At 49.0% G+C, this 22,614-nt stretch overlaps 1 protein-coding gene across 5 annotated transcripts in view; it reads left to right on the forward strand.

Annotated features, from left to right (window-relative positions):
• Positions 1 to 22,614, forward strand: part of ZFYVE28 (zinc finger FYVE-type containing 28) — a 114,372-nt gene that overhangs the window by 46,439 nt on the left and 45,319 nt on the right. For 4 of the 5 annotated variants that reach the window (XM_079154393.1, XM_079154394.1, XM_079154397.1 and 1 more), the window contains exons 2-4: positions 2,142 to 2,282; positions 20,007 to 20,144; positions 21,733 to 21,935. In XM_079154393.1, coding sequence (XP_079010519.1) covers positions 2,142 to 2,282; positions 20,007 to 20,144; positions 21,733 to 21,935 — 482 coding nt within the window. Of the gene's footprint in view, positions 1 to 2,141; positions 2,283 to 14,811; positions 14,962 to 20,006; positions 20,145 to 21,732; positions 21,936 to 22,614 lie in introns of those variants that run through there. The other variant, XM_079154395.1, reaches the window with a different exon arrangement.

The following is a 22,614-nucleotide window of genomic DNA, read 5'->3' on the forward strand; positions in this document are numbered from 1 at the left end:
GGCTGCAGAATGGACTGCAGCCCCTCAGGGCCCAGCAGGAGATGGTGCAGGGGTGGCCTTGGCCTCAGAGCTGGGGCACCAGTCCACTCCACCTGCCCACTCAAGGCCCTCTGCCCAGACCGAGCACACGTGTGCCCAACCACACATGCTTGTGCTTGCCTTCCCAATGCAGGCAGATGCACACTTAACAGTGCACCTGAGTGTGCATGTGTGCACACACTGGTGCAGGGCGCAGCCACAGCCACGCGCAGATGCCCGTGAGCACTCACACACACTCGTGCACACGCATGCCGTCTCGCACAGTAGTTGTCATTGACCGGGGCCCTAAATTCAGTGCTAGGCCTGAGGGTGTCTTGCAGCCAGCAGCTGGGCTGCAGGAACACTCAGGGAGGCCTGTTCGCCAGCCAGGGCCATCTGGACTGAGAGGCTCAGCCACAGGGAGGTGGAGGTGACTGCTGGGGACTGCCCCACTAAGCCCTGCTGTCCCCTCCTTCCCTTGCCCACCTCTTGGGGCCAAGAAAGTGGTGGTCCTGGTGACCTGGGTTACTGCCCTGAGCTGGGTGCCAGGCATAGTGGCCTTGCCACTGCCACTTGCCACTGATACTTCTCTTGCCCTGCAGCAAAGGAAGAGCCTGGCTGGGGCAGGGGCGGGGGCAGGCCCTGCTGGGAGGGGTGGAAAGGCGCAGGTCCAGAGGTGGCTGTGAACAGAGAGCATGGCGGTGCTGGTTCTTGGAGCGGCGTGAGTCCGGCGTTGCTTTGTGCTGTGCGTGTGCATGCACTCGGGCGTGACATCACCAGCAGATGTGAACTTGTGTGTGGCTGGGCTTGTGTCCCTGTGTCTTCATCTGATCGTGAAGAATGCCTTTTACAGAATCACGTTTGTTGTGGGGTTCGGTCATCAATGCAGAGTGAGACCACGAGAAACTAAAGTAGGAAAAATGTTTATTTGGGGAAAAGAGAGAAAAAAAAGAAAAAGAAAACAAACTGACACATTAGGACCACCACTCCAAGTGGGGCAGCAGTGGGGAGTGACATCGGCAGGCTCGTTTTCAAAGTGCAGACCATAAAAACATCCTGGCAGGCTGACAGTAGGGCCTTTTCCCTTTTTTCCCCAAGGAGTGTAGCAGCCAGCTCAGCTTACCTACTTCAGGCTGCACCTGGCGGGTGAGCAGGGCGAGCTTTTAGACCACCCATGTCTGAAACCAGCAGCTTCTGGGGCCTCTGAAGAGATGGGTTGCTTCACAGAGATGGTCATAGTGTCCTTAACGCCTGGCCACATGATTTTCTCTCAGGTACTGTCCTTGTGTTCACCGCAGTCCGCACGACTTAATGATTCTGTTTGCACCCATTTAGGTTTGCTCACTCTTAACTAGATGTATTTGTTTTATATCAGAGGGTCTCTAGCTTTTTCTTTTTATAAGGGGGTCTCTACTCTTTCACAGTTTGAGGGCTTCATCCCTTTCTGTCCAGGGCATAGCCACTTGGGCAGCGGGAGCCGCAGTGCAGAGGCAGGACAGGGCAGCTTTGCTTGGTGCTGAAGGACAGGTGTGCTGCTTGCCAGACCCAGAACCCCGTGAGTGTGGCGGCAGGGCCACTGAGCCGAGCTCTCCTACCAGGAGAGCTGGCGGGTCCTCGTGTTGTGGAAATGGCGTTGAGGGGCTGAGGGGTTTCTGGAGAGCAGGGAGCGGCAGCGGCAGGCACCGTCACTGCTTTTCAGTGGAGATAGCCGTGGTCTTGCCCTGGCTACTTCCCTCAGTGCCGTCTTTATCATTTGGACTTTCCGGGAGACGTCTCATCATCTGCTCGCTTCCCAGAGCCCATTGTCCGTAGCTCTGATGAGGATCTGGGGTCTGGGGCAGAGTCTGGACCCACAGCCTCAGGCTGCCCTCTAAGTAGGCCCAGCCCCAGGCGGAGCCCCCCAGCCCAGGTGGCCTACTCCTAGCTCCGGTTGTCCCTAGAGCTTCGTGTGTGGGAATCTGATGTGAGAGCTAGCTACTGCTCAGCACAGAAGGGATCGACTGGGAGTCTGCTCTGGCAGTGGTCAGGCTCTCGGCTGTGGCCTGGGGACAGGCCACCAGCTATTGTGTCCTCTCCAGTGACCAACTGTCCACTCACTTTCCTGGCATCTCTTTCCCCTGCAGCGGTCAGACCCACAGCTGCTGGCCCAGTTCTACTATGCTGATGAGGAGCTGAACCAGGTGGCTGCTGAGCTGGACAGCCTGGATGGGCGGAAGGACCCCCAGCGGTGCACACTGCTGGTCAGCCAGTTCCGCTCCTGCCAGGTGAGCAGCCAGGGGTGGTGAGGGATGGTGCGGGCTGTCCTTGGAAAGACTGAGGCTTTGTCACCTGCTTACATTGTGCAGGGACGGGGACGTTCTTCGTTGACCCCGGGGCTGCGGGGGAACCAGAGCTGGGTTTGGGAAGCATGGCGTGCAGTAGAGGGCAACTGCTCCTGACCGCTGGGGAGAGCAGAGGTGTAGGGAGGAGCAACAGGGGCCTGAGCTGGGGAGTGGTTGGCCTGGGGTGGTGAGCCTGCTCCTGGTGAGCGTGCACAGCGGGGGCGCCAGGGCCATGGGGCTGCACCCTCCGCTTGCTGCCGACTCATGCTGCTGCTGCATAGTTCAGAGACGCACCAGCAGCTGCTGCTAAGAATGCCTCCGCCGAGCACATTTTCTTCCCAGAGTATGAGACACCCCTTGACCACCAGGATCTGTTGTGAAGTTTGGGAACTGTGTGTCTTTTGCCATGAGGTCTTACTGGGTCTGAGGACTTGGGAGGTGGGGCTGATGTGTGCCCACGTGACAGGCACAGACCGTCACTGTGTGACTGTGGTCCTGGGTTCTACTGTGTGGTCCCTGCAAAGTGACCAGGCTGGCCACACCCCAGGCTGGCTCTGGGCCTGCAGAGGAGATGCACCATTGATTGAGGGGTCACTTTTTCCTTCCTGTTCTTTGTCCACTTGGCCTGCTCCAGCGTGAGGGCCCTGTTAGTGACTAGCGCGGCCTTTTTCCTTTTGGTTCTTGAGGCTTTGAACCAGCCAGCAACAGTCGCCACCCACCTCACCTCTATTCAGATGTCCCCTGGACGTCCTGGGCTCCTCCAGGCAAGCCTCCCTGCTCCCAGGAGCTCCAGTTAGAAACCAGGGAGCTACCTGCAGAGGGAGACTTCACCAAGGAGAGATGCTCAGAGAGGCTGAGGCCCTGTGGCCCGCCTAGGAGGAACTTGGGGATGGCCGTTCCCTTTGAGCTGGGTGCCTTGTGTCGAGCAGTTGGTGGTGTTGATGGCACTGTGTTGTTCTAAGTGAGCCGGAGAGGTGGCCCCTTCTGGGAGCTGAGCCGAGGCGCGTTATGCTGACAGTTCTCTGTGAGGATCCAAAGGGAAGATCCCAGGTCCAGATCGACACAAGCACACGCATTCGTTTCTTATCTCTGGCGTCTGTGTAGGAATCCTGAGGAAGGGGAGGTTGCCCAGACCCTCGGCACTGTCCCCTTCAAGGGTCACTTCTTCCTCGGCCTTCTTCCTCTGCTTGGCTCCAGGACCTGTGTCCTTGACTTTCTTCCTACCCTTTGGCCACTTCTCCTTCAGTTCTTTTGTGGCCTGCCCTGCTCCCCAGCCACTTAGGCTGGTTGTAGCATAGCCTTTGGCCTCCTCCTGTGCCCTCTGTGGCCATGCCATCTGTGCTGACCACCCCTGCTCGAACCTCTCAACCTCCTCCCTCCCAGACGCAGGCGTGCATCCAGGGCACCCTCTGCTCCCTGGACATCTCACAGCTTCAGCCCCTCATGCCCAGGGGGCCGCTGCCACCGAGCTGCCTACACCTCTGAGCTGCTTCCTGGTTTTCAAGGTCCACACCGCATGGATCTTGCAGGTTAACCTGGTGCTTCCTGTCTTTCCACAGTGTCCTAAATGGTATTCGGTTTTTTTTTAAAATTTATTTTTATTGTAAACAAATGGAATACAGGTTGTTTCTGTTTGTACATGGAGTAACAACATACCATTTGTGTAACCATACATTTACATAGGGTAATGGTGTTTGATTCATTCTGTTATTTTTCCCTCCCCCCACCTCTCCCTCCCCTCTTTTCCCTCTATACAGTCCTTCCTTCCTCCATTCTCGCCCCCCTCCCACCCCATGATATTCTCTAATTTCATCCATTTGCCTGCAAATGCCATAATTTTATTATTCTTTATAGCTGAGTAATATTCCATTGTATATATATACCACGTTTCTTTATCCATTCATCAATTGAAGGACATCTAGTTTGCTTCCACAATCTGGCTATTGTGAATTGAGCCGCTATGAACATTGATGTGGCTGTATCTCTGTAGTGTGCTGATTTTAAGTCCTTTGGGTATAGGCTGAGGAGTGGGATAGCTGGGTCAAATGGTGGGTCCATTCCAAGTTTTCTGAGGAATCTCCACACTGCTTTCCAGAGTGGCTGTACTAATTTGCAGTCCCACCAGCAATGTATGAGTGTACCTTTTCCCCACATCCTCTCCAACACCTATTGTTGCTTGTATTCTTGATAATCGCCATTCTAATTGGGGTGAGATGGTATCTTAGGGTGGTTTTGATTTGCATTTCTCTTATTACTAGAGATGTTGAACATTTTTTCATATATCTGTTAGATCTTGTAGATCTTCTTCTGTTAAGTGTCTGTTCATATCTTTAGCCCATTTGTTGATTGGATTATTTGTATTCTTGGTGTAGAGTTTTTGAGTTCTTTATAGATTCTGGAAATTTGTGCTTTATCTGAAGTATGAGTGGCAAAGATATTCTCCCACTCTGTAGGCTCTCTCTTTGCATTGCTGATAGTTTCCTTTGCTGAGAGAAAGCTATTTAGTTTGACTCTATCCCAGTTGTTGATTCTTGCTTTTATTTCTTGTGCTATGGGAGTCCTGTTAAGGAAGTCTGATCCTAAGCCAACAAGGTGAAGGTTTGGACTTACATTTTCGTCTATAAGATGCAAGGTCTCTGGTCTGATTTGGAGATCCTTGATCCATTGTGAGTTGATTTTTGTGCAGGGTGAGAGATAGAGGTTTAGTTTCATTCTGCTTTATAGGGATTTCCAGTTTTCCCAGCACCATTTGTTGACGAGGCTACCTTTTCTCCATTACATCTTTTTGGCACCTTTGTCTAGTATGAGAAAATCGTATTTATTTGGGTTTGTGTCCGTGTCCTCTATTCTGTACCATTGATCTACCTGTCTATTTTGGTGCCAATACCATGCCATTTTTGTTACTATTGCTTTGTAGTATAGTCGAAGTTCTGTTATTGTGATACTCCCTGTTTCATTCTTCCTGCTAAGGATTGCTTTAGCTATTCTGGGTTTCTTATTCTTCCAGATGAAATTCATAATTGCTTGCTTTATTTCTGTAAGGTATGTCATTGGGATTTTAATTGGAATTACATTGAATCTGTATAGCACTTTTGGTAATACGGCCATTTTGACAATATTAATTCTGCCAATCCAAGAACATGGGAGATCTTTCCATCTTCTAAGGTCTTCCTCAATTTCTTTCTTCAATGTTTTGTAGTTTTCATTGTAGAGACCTTTTACTTCTTTGGTTAGATTGATTCTCAAGTATTTTGTTTTATTTTTTTTGAGGCTATTGCAAATGGAGTTGTTTTCCTCATTTCCCTTTCAGATGTTTCATTGCTTATGTATAAAAATGCTTTAGATTTATGCGTGTTGATTTTATAGCCTGCTATTTTGCTGAATTCATTGATGAGGTCTAGAAGTTTTCTGGAGGAGTTTTTTGGATCCTCTAAATATAGAATCATGTCATCAGCAAATAGTGACAGCTTAAGTTCCTCTTTTCCTATTCGTATCCCTTTAATTTCTTTAGTCTGCCTAATTGCTCTGGCTACAGTTTCGAGGACAATGTTGAATAGAAGTGGTGGAGGAGGACATCCCTGTCTTGTTCCATTTATTTATTTATTTATTTGCAGTACTGGGGATCGAACTCAGGGCCTTGTGCTTGCGAGGCAAGCACTCTACCAGCTGAGCTATCTCCCCAGCCCATTGTTCCCGTTTTTAAAGGGATTGTTTTCAGTTTTTCTCCATTAAGAATGATGTTGGTCATGGGCTTAGCATAAATAGCCTTTACAATGTTCAGGTATGTTCCTACTATCCCTATTTTTCTAGTGTTTTGAGCATGAAGGGGTGTTGTATTTTGTTGAACGCTTTTTCTGCGTCAATTGAAATAACCATATGATTCTTATCCTTAAGTCTATTGACATGATGGATTATGTTTATTGATTTACGGATGTTAAACCATCCTTGCATTCCAGGAATGAACCCCACTTGATTGTGGTGCATGATTTTCTTAATATGTTTTTGGATACAGTTTGCCAATATTTTGTTAAGGATCTTTGCATCTATATTCATCAAGGATATTGGTCTAAAATTTTCTTTCCTTGATGTGACTTTTCCTGGTTTGGGTATGAGGGTGATATTAGCTTCATAGAATAAGTTTGGTAGGGTTCCCTCCTTTTCTATTTCCTGGCATACTTTGAGAAGTATTGGAATGAGTTCTTTGAAGGTCTTGTAGAACTCGGCTGAGAATCCATCTGGTCCTGGGCTTTTCTTGAATGGTAGGTTTTTAATGGCTTCTTCTATTTCATTGCTTGATATTGATCTGTTTAAATTGTGTATGTCCTCCTGGTTCAGTTTGGGAGGAGCATATGTCTCTAGAAATTTGTCTATGTCTTTGGTAGTTTCTATTTTGTTGGAATACAGATTTTCAAAGTAGCTTCTCATTATGTTCTGTTGTGGTATTTCCTGTTTCATCATGAATTTTAGTAATTGGAGTTTTCTCTCTCCTTCTCTTTGTTAGTGTGGCTAAGGGTTTGTCTATTTTGTCTACTTTCTCAAAGAACCAACCTTTTGTCAATTTTTTGAATTGTTTCTTTTGTTTCAATTTCATTTATTTCAGCTTTGATTTTAATTATTTCCTGTCTTCTACTACTTTTGCTGTTATTCTGTTCTTCTTTTTCTAGGGCTTTGAACTGTAGTGTTAGGTCATTTAGTTGTTGACTTTTCATTCTTTTCTGGAATGCGCTCCATGCAATGAATTTTCCTCTTAGTACTGCTTTCATGGTGTCCCAGAGATTTTGATGTGTTGTATCGTCATTCTCATTGACCTCTAAGAATTTTTTTATCTCCCCCCCAATGTTTTCTGTTATCCGTGTTTCATTCAATAGCATATTATTTAGTCTCCAGGTGTTGGAGTAATTTCTGTTTTTTATTTTGTCATTGATTTCTACTCTCAGTCCATTATGATCTGATAGAACACAAGGCAGTATCTCTATTTTTTTGCATTTCCTAAGGGCTGCTTTGTGGCATAACATATGGTCTATTTTCGAAAAGGTTCCATGTGCTGCTGAGAAGAAAGTGTATCCGCTCGTTGATGGATGGAATATTCTATATATGTCTATTAAGTCTAGGTTATTGATTGTGTTATTGAGTTCTATGGTTTCTTTGGTTGGTTTTTGTTTGGAAGATCTATCTAGTGGTGACAGTGATGTGTTAAAGTCGCCCAGAATTATTGTGTTGTGGTCTATGTGATTCTTGAAATTGAGAAAGATTTGTTTGATGTACAGGGATGCACCATTATTTGGGGCATAAATATTTACTATCGTTATGTCTTCCTGATTTATGGATCCCTTAAGTAGTATGAAATGTCCTTCTTTATCCCTTCTGACTAACTTTGGCTTGAAGTCCACTTTATCTGATATAAGGATGGAAACCCCTGCTTTTTTACTGAGTCCATGTGCATGGTAGGTTTTTCCCATCCTTTCACCTTTAGTCTGTGGATGTCTTTTTCTATGAGATGAGTCTCTTGCAGGCAGTATATTGTTGGGTCTTTCTTTTTAATCCATTCTTCCAGTCTATGTCTTTTGATTGATGAATTTAGGTCATTAACGTTCAGGGTTATTATTGAGATATGATTTGTATTCCCAGTTATTTGGGCTTATTTTTGGTTTTTAACTTGGCTCGGTTTCTCCTTTGAGTGGTTTTTCTCTAAGGTAGTTCCTCCCTTTGCTGACCTCCATTGTTGTTTTGCATTTCCTCCTCATGGAATATTTTGTTGAGAACATTCTATAGCGCAGGCTTTCTGTTTGTTAATTCTTTTAACTTTTGTTTATCATGGAAGGATTTTATTTCATCTTCAAATCTGAAGGTTAGTTTTGCTGGGTATAGGATTCTTGGTTGGCAACCATGTTCTTTCAGAGCTTGAAATATGTTGTTCCAGGCCCTTCTAGCTTTTTGAGTCTGGGTTGAGAAGTCGGCTGTTATCCATATTGGTCTCCCCCTATATGTAATCTGATGCTTTTCTCTCGCGGCCTTCAAAATCCTATCTTTATTTTGAATGTTAGGCATTTTCATTATCATGTGCCTTGGTGTGGATCTGTTGTGATTTTGTGCATTTGGTGTTCTGTAAGCCTCTTGTATTTGATTTTCCATTTCATTCTTCAGGTTTGGAAAATTTTCTGATATTATTTCATTGAATAGGTTGTTCATTCCTTTGGTTTGTATCTCTGTGCCTTCCTCAATCCCGATAATTCTTAAATTTGGTCTTTTCATGATGTCCAATAGTTCTTGGAGATTCTGTTCATGATTTCTTAGCATCTTCTCTGTTTGGGCGACTTTATTTTCAAGATTAAATATTTTGTCTTCATTGTCTGAGGTTCTGTCTTCCAAGTGGTCTAGTCTGTTGGTGATGCTCTCCATTGAATTTTTTATTTGGTTTATTGTTTCCTTCATTTCAAGGATTTCTGTTTGTTTTTTTTTTGAGAATCTCTGTCTCTTTGTTGAAATCATCTTTTGCTTCCTGCAGTTGCTCTTTCAGCTTATTGGTATTATCATTCATTGCCTGCATTTGCTCTCTTATCTCATCCTTTGCTTCATGAATCATCTTAATCATGCATAATCTGAAGTCCTTTTCTGACATTTCTTCTACCATACTGTCATGGGATTCTATTAATATAGAATCTAGATTTGTTTGGATCATTTTCTTCCCTTGTTTTTTCATGTTGTTCATGTATCTTCCCCTCTAGCAGTGCAGATCTGGGGTATTGCAGTTTCCCCCCTATAGGCTTATAGTGGCCCTATGGTCTCCAAAACCTTTTCTTTAAGGGGAGATCAATATTAGCAGTGCCCAATTCAGACACTATGCAAGCCTAGACCAAAGAGCCCCTATGGGGACAATAACCAAATTGTCATAATAAACAAAGCGAGTTCAAATATTATCTTCAGTATAACAAACAGATTTGCAATAAGGTCTGAAGTTTCTAATGGAGGACAAAGAGGATGCAGAGGGATGTAGGATGTAGCTGTTAATGAGATAAGAAAAGAATATACAGAAGTTCTAGATAATAGGGTGAGAGTGTGATCAAAAGAAATTGGATGTTAGCATGCAAAAAAAGGGAGAAAGAGACTGTGAGGGAACAGGTAAACAAAAACAATAACTTAGAATTGTTCAATAAGGAGAAAAAAGAAAATCTACAGTATAACAGTCATATAGTAATGAAACCTCCTAGTCTTCGGTAGCCTGATGCATGAGAGGTACCTGACATTGAGCTTCCAGTCTCTAGCAGGCATCTCAGGATGGGATTTGCCCCACCTAAAGATGGGAGTTACTACTTCCAGGATTATCCAAGATGGCTGCTCTGGCTTCAAAATGTGTTGGCAAATGGGGAGCTGCAGCCCGGGGTGTGGACGGTCGGCTGGGGGTCTTGGAGGCGGGTGCGGTTCACGTGGTTGCGGTTTCCTGGAGGCCAGGTGCAATCAGTTGTTCTGGGGTCCCGATGATAGGATGCAGTCAGTTGGTCTGGGGATCATGGCGGCAGGGAGCAGTCAGTCGATGTGAGGGCCCGGGAGGCAGGGAGTTATCGGTTGGGCTGAGGGATTCTGGAGACAGGGCTCAGTCAGTCCGGCCAGGGGTCCTACAGGGCACTGGCTGTTGTCTCAAAATGGCGGCAGCCACGAGTAATCAAACCTGCAGGTTCTGTGACAGAGAACTTCCAGGCAATAGCAGGCAGCTGGCGCTCCACTGGCGGTGTGCATTCAGTCTGCTGGCAGCTGTCGGATGATCGGGAGGTGTACCTCGGGTGGTGGGTGATGGGTAGGTGAAAGGCAGGCGATGGACAGGCAAGAGGCAGGCAAATGGCGGATGATAGGCGCCTGACAGTGAGTAATCAAGAAATAGATATCCTCTGCTTGAAACCGGAGTTTTGGAGCGACAAGGAACGCTGCCTCCCTCTAGTCCGCCATCTTGCGGTATTCAGTTTTTGATTGCTAGAAATACATGGACTATGTCTTAGCTTTTTTGCTGCTGTGACTAAAGGACCAGACCTGAACAATTGTAGAGGAGGAAAAGTTTATTTGAAGGCTCACGGTTTCAGAAGTCTCAGTCCATAGAAGGCTGGCTGCATTCCTTGGGGCTCCAGTGAGGCTGATCATCATGGTGGGAGAGCGTGGCAGAGGGAAGCAGCTTGCATCATTAGGAAGCAGAGAGGGGCTTTATTCACCTGATACAGATGTACACTCAAAGCCACACCCCAGTTCCACCTCCTCCAACCACACCCACCTCTTTAGTCACCACTTAGTTAATTCCATCAGGTGATTAATTCACTGGTTGGGTTAAGACTCTCACCACCCAGTCATTTCTCCTTTGAACCTTCCTGCATTGTCTCACACATGAGCTGTTGGGGGACAGCTCACATCCAAACCATGACAGACTGGTACATTGGTCTTGTAAATGTAGATCTTTCTCTAGGAATGTGGGTCAACTCAAATTGCTTTCCTACTGTCCACTCTCATACAGTCATGCAGCGCTTCTGATGGCAGACATGTGGGCTTTCCCACATCTGAGCAGTTCTCTGGCAGGTTCTGCAACAGATGTTGGCTGGGCATCTGCCAGTTCAGGTCACTGCCAACAGTGCCTGGAAAGGGCATGGTGTCCCTCAGGTCCAGGGTTCACAGAGCACAGGGAAGCCCTTCTCTCACGTTCACTGTTGATGATGGACACACCTGCACATCCATGAAGAAGGACACTGGGCGAGGTCTGGGAGGTCCTGAGCACAGGAGCCTGCCCCCATGGAGCCAGGTGCCGCCCTCCTGTCATGCAGGGGAACTCACCAGCCTGGGGGGTCTCTGAACCCAGTCCTTGTGGGGTTTTCTGGAGGCTTTTTTACCCGGGTGTGACTGATTCCACCACTGGCCATGGGTGAGCAATTCTGCCTTCAGCCCCCACCCCGCCCGGAGTCGGGCTGAGGCTGAGTGTCTGGCCTCTGGTCTGTCTTGGTCTGTCTAGTGAGCAGGCACATCCTGGAGCTTCCTAGGGATGTCCAGCCGGCAGTCATCTCATCAGCATGTGGCACCACTCCAGAGTCCTGGGATTTTAGGAACTGTGTCAGGAGATTGGAAAACTGCATATTTGAACATACACATACCTCATATGTGGATGCACACATGACACACACGTGTGTATCTAATTTATTTATTTATTGAGACAGAGTCTCACTGTTGCCCAAGCTGGCCTCAAACTCTCCTGCTCACACGGCGCTCCTGCCTCAGCCTCCCGCTGGGATTATACATGCATGCTACAGCGACTGCCTTTCAGATATGTACTTCATAATATCACTTTTTAAATTCACTTGTTGGTTCTGGCGGTTTCTTTTTTCTTTTTTACTGTTGTTGTAGATACCATTAGCTTTCTTGTGTAGATGACTCTGTTTTCTGAAAATAAGTGTGCCTGTGCTGCTTCTCCTCCTGACGGAGCCCTGGCTCTGGCACAGTGTGTGCTTTGCCTTGCTGGCAGTCCCGGCACTGCAGCGGTCGAGGTAGCACAGGCCTTTCCTCCATCTCATCTTGGGGAGCACACGCCTGTGAAGTGTAAGGGTGGCCGTCGTGTTTTCTGGACCCCTTCACAGGCCAGGAGTCTTCTCTGTCCATGGCCCTGGGCCGGGGCATGGAGTGGGGGTTCCCTCAGGAATGCATGTTGAATGTTTTCCAAGTACTTTCTCTGCCTATTGAGATTATCATGTCTTTTAATATGGCAAATTACCTTGGCTTTTTTTTTTTTTTTTTTTTTTACTTAATAAATATGGGCTGTTTTCATTATTGTTCACTCCTCACCCAACAGTGGCATGCGGGACTATGAGGACAGGGCTGCGTCTGCCACACCCACTGATCTGTCCCAGTACAGCACTCAATAGTGCTGGTGCAAAAGGAGCAGTTGGATGACTGACTTAAAGTTCAGTTTGTCTTTAAAATGTGCCTTGTTTTGTTCATCCTTTCTCGTGTGTGATGATCATGGCTCCACAGGAATAGCAGCGAGCTATGCCAAACCTACCAAAGTCCAAATGCCATGCTCTTGTGCAGATTCAGGCTTCTCACCATGGCTATTTCTAGAGTGAAAATGATCTAGCACTTAAAGAAATTTTGGGGTCATCCAGTCCAGTTCTCTTATTTCCCAAGTTAGAATACTAAACCCACAGGCGAGGTGCCTCAGCCACAGTCACATGCAGTAAACAGAAAGCAAGTGGTCACTTGCTGGTGGTTTGTTGTGGTGGATCAGGGCACCAGAGAAGACTGCTCATTCTTGTTCCTCAGGAGAAAGAAGACAGTGGAATCACCAGGGCCTCACAAATGTGTCAAAGAGAGAAGAGAATTTGGCCTTGGTCTTGGTGAAAATAGTTTTTTTCTTTTATATAATATCTTTACTTTTTGTACTTATTTATTTTTATGTGGTGCTGAGGATCGAACCCAGTGCCTCACACATGCAAGGTAAGCGCTCTATCACTGAGCTGCAACTTTAGCCCCGAAAAGATTAAAAAAAAAAAAATACAGAAGGATGCTGGGTGTGGTGGTGCACACCTGTAATTCAGTGACTTGGGAGGCTATAGTAAGCTTGAGGCCAGCCTCAGCAACTTAAATGCTGGAGACGTACTCAGTGGTAAAATGTCCCTGGGTTCAATTCCAGTACCTAGCACTGCAGAGAATGAATGAATGAATCAATGAATGAATAAGAAAGATAAGATAAAATAAAATACAGAAGTGCTGGGTGTGTAACTCAATGCTAGATCTTTTGCCTAGTATGTTCAAAGTTCTGGGTTTGATCAAAAAACAAAAAGCAGAAATAAAATAGAAGAGGTCAGACATGCTACTAAGAAAATGCAATTTAGATGGTGTCCTTGGTTCTCAGTCCTCATGGAATATCAGAATCGCTTTGAGAGCAGAAAATGTCACAGGCGCCAGGGCCCTGTCCCAGAGGTTCTTTCTTCATCCAGGAGGAGCGGAAGCACACTCTGGTTGATTTTCAAATGTTGAAAACGAATCACCCCTGAATTCCTGGGATAAACCCACTTGTTCATGATACATCTTCCTTTTCATGGATTGTCAAGTTCAGTTTCCTAAGATTTTTTAAAAGATTTTTCTTTTCCATTTTCGCAGTCTGGGGATCGAACGCAGGGCCTTGTGGATGCCAGGTGCTCTGCTCTGATCTGAGCCCTCCGTCCACCATTTCTTGGTCTGTGCTGTGACGGACACAGCTGTGCAGTCAGGCATCACCATAGTGCTGGGCTCACAGGAGGAGCTGGGAGATCTTTCCAGATCTTCCGTTGCTGGATGAGCGTGTGCAGAATCCCAGGTTCTTCTTCAACGTCTGGGAGACTCTACTGTGAGTCCATCTGCGCCTGGAGTTCTTTCCTGTGGGAAGATTCTGTGCTGCAGTTCATTGAAGCAGATATAGGGGCTTTCCATGTTTTGTTTCTTCTTGAAGAGTCTGACAGCACCTTTCAGTTGTTGAATCTGTTGACAAAACTTGCTTATGACGATTCCTGTTGGTTCCTGCAGGGTCCGTGTGGCGTCTGCTCTTGTCCTGTCACTTGTTGGCGAGCCAGTCTTCTCGGGGTCCCTCTGAACTCTGTTGGGGATTCTGTCAATCTTTCTGATCTTCTCAGTTGAGCCACTGGGGCTCCCTCGACTTTCCCCATTGTTTCCCCTTATCATGTTTGTGCTCTGATTTCTGTCACTTTCTTCTGTTTGTTTTTGGGGTCCATTTACTCTTCTCTTCCCAGTTTCTTGAGGTGGAAGCTCGAGGTCAGAGAAAGGCAGACCTTGCTCTTTCCAGTGCAGGAATTTAGTGTTGAAATCTCTGACTGTGGCCTGAGTGGCATTCTGTAAATCTTGATATGTTGTATTTTTACTTCAATTTCTTCAAAGTACTCTCTAATTTACTCTTTGATTTCTTCTTCAGCCCATGAATTATTGAGAAGTGTGTTGTTTAGTTTCCAAATATAAAGAGATCTTTCTGTTGTTGATTTCTAATTCTTCTGTGATCAGATTGTGTACTACTTTTTTTTTTTTAACAGTAGTGGGATTGAACCAGGGGTGCCCTCCCACTGAGTTGCATCCCGAGCCCTTTTTATTGTTTTATTTTGAGGCAGGGCCTTGCTACACTGCTGCACTGTGACCCTCCTGCCTTAGCCTCCTGAAGAACTGGGTTTGACATGAGCCTCTACATTCAGCCTGGAGTATGTATTTTGCATGACTTGAATTCTTTTTGAACTTAACAAGGCTTTTTCATGACCTGGAATTTGGTCCTTTCCAGTATTGTTCCCTATGGAGAAGCATGAGTATTCTGCCATGGGTGGAGTGTTCCAGCCACGACTAGTTGGTTAATAACGTTGTTAAAATTTAACATGTCCTTGATGATTGTCCCTTTCTTTCTGTATCCTAACAAGTTAGGGAAGGGGCTCTGGACTTGCCAACCACAATCAGGGGTTTTTCTGCCCTCACTGTGCAGCTGCGCTCTGCTAGAGGTTCGCAAGTGTGAGGGGGTGTGTGCTCCCTGTGCTCCGGCCCCTTCATGCAGAAGGTGGCTCCAGCCTGGTGTGTCTTTGCTCTGAGACCTGCTTGAGGCTGCTGTAGCCCCTCCAGCCCTCTCTTGGTAGGTGACACCTGGTGCCTCTCTCTCCCTGTTGGTCTGTAACTGTCTGTGTCCCTGCATGAGAGTCGTAGACAGCCTGTTGCTGGGGCTCACTTTCTTGGACCTTCAGGTCATTGTTGAATATGACCCGCTCTCTGTCCCCTCTCTCCTTTTTCCTCCTTCTGGGATCCTTGACTTCCCGGTTTCTTTTGTAAATTTCATTGCATTCTATCTGGTTTTGGATTCTGCTTGGTCTCCCCTGTTGGCCTGTTGACCAGCTTGTCTTCTTGTTATTTAGCAGTGGCTTTGGGTCACAGTAAGTGCCATAACTGCGGATGCCTCCCTGTGACGTGGTGCTGCTTCCCTAGGTGGAGGACCTCACTGCCCCTGGCTCCCTGTCTTCCTCCTGGGCTGTGTGCTGGGCCATCCATTTTGCTTTTACACCCTGTAGGCCCAACACATTGCCACTGCTTTTGTTTAGCAGTCTTTTTTTTTTTTTTTTTTCTGATAGGAAATTAAACAGTGCTGAACATAGTGGCATAGGCCTATGATTCCAGCAGCTCAGGAGGCTGAGGCAGAAGCAGCCCAGGTTCAAAGCCAGCTTCAGCAGCTGATGACTTAGCAAGAAGACCCTATCTCAGAATTTTAAAAAAAGGGGGGGAGGGTGCTGGGGATGTGACTCAGTGGGAGAGCATCCCTGGGTTCAATTCCCTGGTACCAAAAAAAAAAAAAAAAAAAAGAAAAGAAAAGAAATTGAATAGTCAGGAAGTCTCTGTGTGCTGTCTGGGGCCTCTGTTTCCTTTTGGCTATTTCTTTTCTCCAGAGGATGTCTTTTGGGGTTTCCCATTAAGCAGGTCTGCCTGCTGCCCCTGAACTCTCACAGCTCTTGAGTGAACTCCGCCTTGGTCCCTGAAGGCCTTCTGTGGGCTGGGAGTCTGCGTTGGCAGTTCTCCCTCCAGTTTTCCAGGACATCCCTCCTCTGCCCTCTGACAAGTCCACTGCCACTTCCTGTTTGCCCTTCTTTTGTGATGGGCCATTTTGTTGTTACCTTTAAGGCTTTCCCTTTGTGCTGGCACCGACCATTTGATGATGCCGTTCCTTGTACGTTTCTTCTTGTGTCTTGTGCTTGGGCTCCTTGGGCCTCTTGAATCCATGGGTTTGTAGCTCTCGTTACTTGGAATCTTGGCCATTGCTCCTTCAAGTGTTTTTCCCATCCCACTCTGTGTCCTGCTGGGGCTCAAGTCCCATGCTGCTTGGCCTGCCGAGATCACTGGTGATGTCTTCCGTGTCAGTCAATGTGATCACTTTTCTCTGATGCATCTGGATGTCTCCCTGGCTGTGTCTTTGGATTCACTGCTCTTTCTTTCTAAAGTGCCTGTTCTGAAGTTCACCTCACTCAGTGTCTTTTCCTCTCAGACCTTGTCATTTCGTCTCTAGGAGGTCAGTGTCTGGGTGCTTTTAATTTCTTCACCGTCTCCTCTAGACTTTTTGAACACATAGAAACTGGTTATCACCACTGCTTTAGTGTCCCGATGGCTAATTCTCTTCTCTTTGTCGGGTCTGGGTTGATTTTAACTATTTGCTTCTCCTTTCCATCATGGCTCTTATTTTTCTTAATTGGTTGCAAACCTGGTCACTTTTTCTTGGATGCCTGACTTTGTGGGTTTTACTTTGCTGGGGATGATAACTACTGCATTCCTGTAAGTATTCCTGAGCTTTGTCTGTGATGTTCAGTTTCTTGGAAACCACTTCTTTCTTTGGATCTTGTTCTGCAGTATTAATCAGTGCTGCATTGAAGGTCAACTTCTGTGCATCGGGCGGGCCCTGGTAGACACCCCACTCTGGCAGGGTGGCACCTGCTCCATCTCTGTCTCCTCCTGTGGAGGCTTCTCTCTGTCCCTGTGCTGCCAGGTCTCTACTGAGGACCACAGGCTTCTCTCTGGGTGAAGATGCTCTTCTGTTGCTCTATGTTAGCACAAAATGACCAAGTCAGGCACAAACTTCACGGATCAGCACAGCCTTTATTCAGCAATGAAATCACGCATCTGGTGGACCCACTTTCCTGGTGGAAAATGAGCCCCTGGCCAAAGGGGGAGTGTGTACTTCCATGTGTTACACTGAGAGGTGACTTAGTTATTGATAGAGTGTGTCAGTTTGGGCACTCAGGAAACAGGTTTGTGAGAATTTGAAATTTGTTTTTACTGGTGGAAGAATGAAGGGTCTAGGGTCAGCGTTCAGTGCTAACCTCTTCCTCTTCAGGGTCCCATTGTGTTGTCAGGGGGGAAGGACTTATTTGGAGAAGGGTCAGTGCTTTGGCTTCCTCCCAGAGACTGCTGTTTTTAGGCTTGATGGACATCTCCTTCCTAGGGTTGTCCTGTCCCTGGGTGATGATGGCTTCCTCCCTGGGTTGTCCTGTCCCTGGGTGATGCTGGCTTCCTCCCAGGTACTGTTCTGTCCCTGGGTGATGCTGGCTTCCTCCCTGGGTTGTCCTGTCCCTGGGTGATGCTGGCTTTCACCCAGGTACTGTCCCATCCCTGGGTAATCCTGGCTTCCTCCCTGGGTGCTGCTGGCTTCCTCCCTGGGTTGCCCACCCCTGGGGAGGAATCACTGGGAAGAGTGTTTGTTAGCAAGGTGTTGCCTTCTTTCTCTGTCCTCTTCTCAGGCCACACTATTTTGGGGTCTGTCATTTCCACATCTTACGCACTGTCCTCTCCTGCTGCCCCTCCTGCCTCCCAGGACTACTGTCCTTGCTGGTGCAGTGTCTGGGCTCCCTGGTGATGATGCTGTTTGGAGTGGGGCATACTCGGCTCCTGCCTCTCCTCTTGGCTGGAATCAGAAGCCTCCACCAATGTCTGCGGAGGTGTAGGGTGTCAGGCACAGTTCCAGGCATGGGGACTCGTCAGTTCCTGGCCCTTGTGGCCAGGCATTTGGGCAGTGAGACCCTGTGCTGTGCTGGTCACTGTACAACTGACCAGCCAGGCCTCTGCTGAGCCCTGACTCTTGAACGTGGCTGGTGCTGATGAGCCTTACTGTTTTGATCTTGCCACCATTTGTTCACTAATTTATGGAACCCTGAGAAGGGATCTTCCCACCCCAGAACCTCCTGGAAAGGAGTGGCAGTCATACCCCTTGGTGTTGGCTGAGTCTATTTTGTTTTTGTGTTTCGAAGGCTGGACTTTTCCTTACAGGACAGACTTTCCTGCAGAGTTTGGTGCACAGATGTCTTGGTCAGAAAGGTCTGTTTCCCCACTTTTGAAAAATGAACTCAAACCTGAGGGCAGAAGGGAGGGATGTTGAGGTTGCTACCGAGGTGAGAGCACCCATCTTTCCGGGTAGCCATGTGGCAGCCTGTAATCAGGGCCCAGGGCACAGTTCACACTCTTGACTGGTAATTCCATTCCTAGACGTCAGTGGATCCTGAGGGAATCACCCTGATTTGGAACATCTTGCACACGGTGGTGGCTGCAGTCTTTCTGGTGGTGGGGATGAGACATTGCACATGGCCGGCAGGACCCGGAGGAGGAAGTCCATGTGCTGCAGGGGACAGAGCCATCCATAGGCGCTGGGCTGGTGAAGACTGACGATGACGTGTTCCAGCTGCAAGTGGTGGCAGCGGAACATGACATCGAGCACACCGGGTGAGCTCAGCTCTGCCCAGAAAAGGCTGGGGGGTGGGGGTGGGAAATATGCCAGCCTGCCAGGTAGTTTCATCAGGACACTTGTGCCCTCCTGTTGGATCCAGATTTCCTGTAATGAATGTGCATTAATGATTTCATGCTTAAAAAGTTAAAGGAAAAAAATTAAACTTTAATGTTCATGGAATTCTATGGAACGTGTGTTAGATGCTTAAAGAACAGGACAATTTTTTCTTTTCTTTCTTAATGCTATCTAAAATAATATCATCAAGAAAGAACAGGACACCTTTAAGGGAAGAATGGAATGTAATCTAAGATGCAGTAAAATGGGCATGTTTTCTCATATGCATGAGTCTTTTGTGCCCTGTGTTGTGAGCACAAGAAGTAAAGTTAAATGACGTTGAAGGACCTTAAAAACAAAAGGTGCCGTGCAGAGATACCAGTCCCACACACATTAGCTCACAGGCCTTGAGGCAGCCCCAGGGTCTTGGTCTCCATTTCGCAGGTGGGGTCTGGGGCATTGAGAAGCCACGTGGCCTGCCCCAGGTTGCACAGTGTGGAGTCCTATCTCCTTGGTGCTGGCTGATCGTACATGCTGTTCCGTGTCTGCTGGTTCCAGAGATGACAGGAAGAGCATGGCCTGGTGGTGCCTGGCCCTGATGGATCTCCTCACTCAACCAGGAGAAAACAGAAGTTCAGAGAAGACGGGCTTTGCTGGGTCCCCAGCTTGCTGAGAGCCCATCAGATTCTCACAGCTCTGGCCATCACCGGGGCAGGGAGAGGCCTTGCCCCTCACACAGGGGCCTTAACTCTACTCTAGGGACACACCTTACAGCCCCTCTGGGTAGGCTTGGGAAGGCTGGCTTCAGGTAGTGTCCCTTTGTGACCTCGGTGCCTGCAGCATTTGCGCACACCTAGGACATGCAGGCTGCCACAGGAACAAAAGCAACACAGAAATGTAGCAGCAAGATGGAATTCTGCGTGCGTCTGTCAGCCTAGCCGTTCTATTTCTCTAACTCTGACCAAGGAGAACCTGCACAGGTGTGCAGAGAGGTGCTCGGGCAGTCCTGGTACTGGGCCTGCAGGGAGCCTCAGGAGGGAAGGGCACGTCTTCCTAGGTAACAGGCTGTGCTGTGCTGAGCACCATGTGAAACGCACCCCACGCTGGGCACATCCCCCAGAGCCGCCAGCTGCACAGGGCCAGAGAGCAGCCTGCCAGTGCGGGATCCTGGACAACACCCTGGGCTCGCCTGCCCGAGGAGGGGCCTGGGGCATGGATGTGGGAGCTCCCTGCTCTCAGCTACACAGCACACATGGGTGTTTTCTGAGTCACTGCTGTGGCCCTGACCACAGCGGTCTGCGTGCTTTCCAGCAGGACACACAACCCAGCTGGATGTGGCAGTTACTGCACTTTCTCCACTTCTGTTTCAGGATAATGTGTTAAACATCATTAACCAGATCATGGACGAGTGCATTCCCCAGGACCGCGCCCCTCGGGATTTCTGTGTCAAGTTCCCTGAGGAGATCCGGCACGACAACCTGGCTGGCCAGCTGTGGTTCGGGGCTGAGGTAGCTGGCGGCCACCTGGGTTCCAGGGTCCTAGTGTTGAGCTGCCCATCCAGTCATTTCCCCGTGACCTGCCCCTGGGCACCAGCAGGTGTGGTGTCTCCTCCCGGGTTCCATTGGTCCAGGTTTGCAGATGATATGATCCGAGCCTGTTGGAACACTTAGCCCTTGAAGGTTCTGGGAGAGCCATGGACCTGCGCCTCCAGAACTGCACATGCAAGCGGAGTTCCCTGTGTGATTTTAATGAGACCCTCAGGCCCCCAGACACCAGGGACATGGAAGTGGTTCTTTAGCAATGATACCAATATCAAGAATGGTATTCCTCCTCTTCCCCTAGCTATGGCGACAGCTGGGAGGGGGATTCGTGGGGCCTCGACCTTGCCATTTCTCCCTATAGCTCTTCAGAGTTTATCTTCATCTCCCAGTGAGGAAACTGAGGCACTGAGAGGAAGATGTCCTACCCCTGTGTGGTGGCAGGAGCCATGCCCTGCTTGGGGCTCCCATACCCCACTGTGTGGACATCCCAGAGTCCTGCCCTTGAATGTGCTCTGGAGAGGTAGGGGCTGCACTGCCCTCCGCGCTGTCCCATCCTCCGTGCCATCTCTCAATGCACCTCCGGGCCTGCCCTGCCCATGTGCCCCATGGGTACAGCCTCCATCCCCCCACCCACCCGTTCCTCTGACCTGTCTGGCTGGTTCATCCTCCCTGAGGTTCTGGTTGGGTGCAGGTGGCCTGGCAGGCTGCCCTCTCAGCCTCAGAGTTCGTCCTGTAATGTGGCCCTGGGGCCGCCAAAACCGTGAGGAGGACCTCGAGGAGGTGGGAGCAAGGGTGGTGCTAGTGCCCGCAGGCTCCCCTGCAGGGCTGGCCTGGGTGCTGGGACCTCTCCTCACTTGCCCACCTGGGAACCTGCTTCTTGTCCTGAATGGTCATTGCTGGTGGGGACTAGCCGGTTGATTGGTTCTGCTTTGTGCTGGAGGCTGCCTGGCCTGCGGGGGGCATCCACATTGCAAGAGGCCCTCCTGAGGGCTGCTGCCTCCCCCTTGGCCTGAGAGCAGTTGGTGGAACTCCACGTAACTAAGCACATACCCCAGAGCCTGGGCAGACGTGGGGGATTTGTGGGCAGAGTTGCTATCACCAGCCAGGAGCTGGTCTCCAGGAGGATCTGGTTTCTCTAGGCCTTGAGCATGTTAACGTGAGGTGTCCGTAACTTCCCAGAAGGCTGTGTGCACGGGAGTCCAGATCAGCCCTGCCTGGCACACCTGGGGGCATCGGACTGAGGGTGGCCTCCGGGCAGTCATCCCATGGCTGAGCAAGGAAGGGGCAGAAGTTACATTACTGGATCTCCTTGACCCCTGGGCTCTCTTGGCCCTGCCCTCCCTGCTTGCCCTTCCGGTCTGTGTGGGGACCATGTTGGTCATGATCAGGGGCATTTGTTACTGCTGCCATGTTGCAGTACTTGGCAGGGACCTCTGCAGAGGGGACGGGCAAGCGCCAGGCGCTGGCTCAGAGGGAGAAGGCAGGCCTGATGCCTCAGGCATGCAGTCGGTTCCTGGGGCCAGGGCCACTCCTGAGCTTGTTCTCCTGCCCACAGTGCCTGGCTGCCGGCTCCATCATCATGAACCGGGAGCTTGAGAGCATGGCTATGCGGCCGCTGGCCAAGGAGCTGACCCGCAGCTTAGAGGATGTCCGGGGCACCCTCCGTGACCAGGCGCTTCGGGACCTCAGCACCTACACAGAGAAGATGCGGGAAGCATTGAGGCACTTTGATGTCTTGTTTGCCGAGTTTGAGCTGAGGTGACCCTGGAGGGCACAGGCGTGGGGAGTCATGCCCTTACCCGTGTGTCTTGGTGGGGCCCAGCTTTTTGGGGTGCATCCTGATATCTCCAGCAAGAAAATTCTATGTAGGAAGGAACTGCTGAGGAATCCGTTGCCATCTGCTGGTGTGGTTAACCCTGGGGGCTCAGTGTGGGGGGACAGGGGTTTTCCAGGGAGGGAAGATAAGCAGAAATGGCACAGGTGGGGTCCAGCGGGGGTTGGCCACTGTGGGCCTTCAAGGGAGAGGACTTGGGATAGGCCCAAGGGGCCAGGCACACTGCACTGTGTGCACAGACCCAGTGGGGCTTGCTGTGGGCCAGAAATGATCAGGCACAAAATGTGTGTCCCAGGTGATAAAAGTCATGCGTCTTGTGACGCGCCAGCTGGGCGGTGAAGGCGATCCGCCCTGGGGGGCGAGGGCCTATACAGTCGGGTTTTGTTTTCTTTGATCTTCTTTGGATGTTCTAAGTAAGTTTTCATTGCAAGAAAAACTTAGAGTCAGTGATTTAGAAGGAAAGAAAGTGTTCCTGAGACTGGCTGACTCGCCGCTGCACGGCAGCCTGACAGCCACTCTGCAGGCATCCTGTGAGCCCTGCGTCCTGCTAGGCTGGCTCCAGGCTGTGGAGGTCCATGTGGCCTGGCCCACCTGTGCAGTGGG

This window comes from Sciurus vulgaris, assembly GCF_902686455.1.
Source record: "Sciurus vulgaris genome assembly, chromosome: 9".
Lineage (NCBI taxonomy): Eukaryota > Metazoa > Chordata > Mammalia > Rodentia > Sciuridae > Sciurus > Sciurus vulgaris.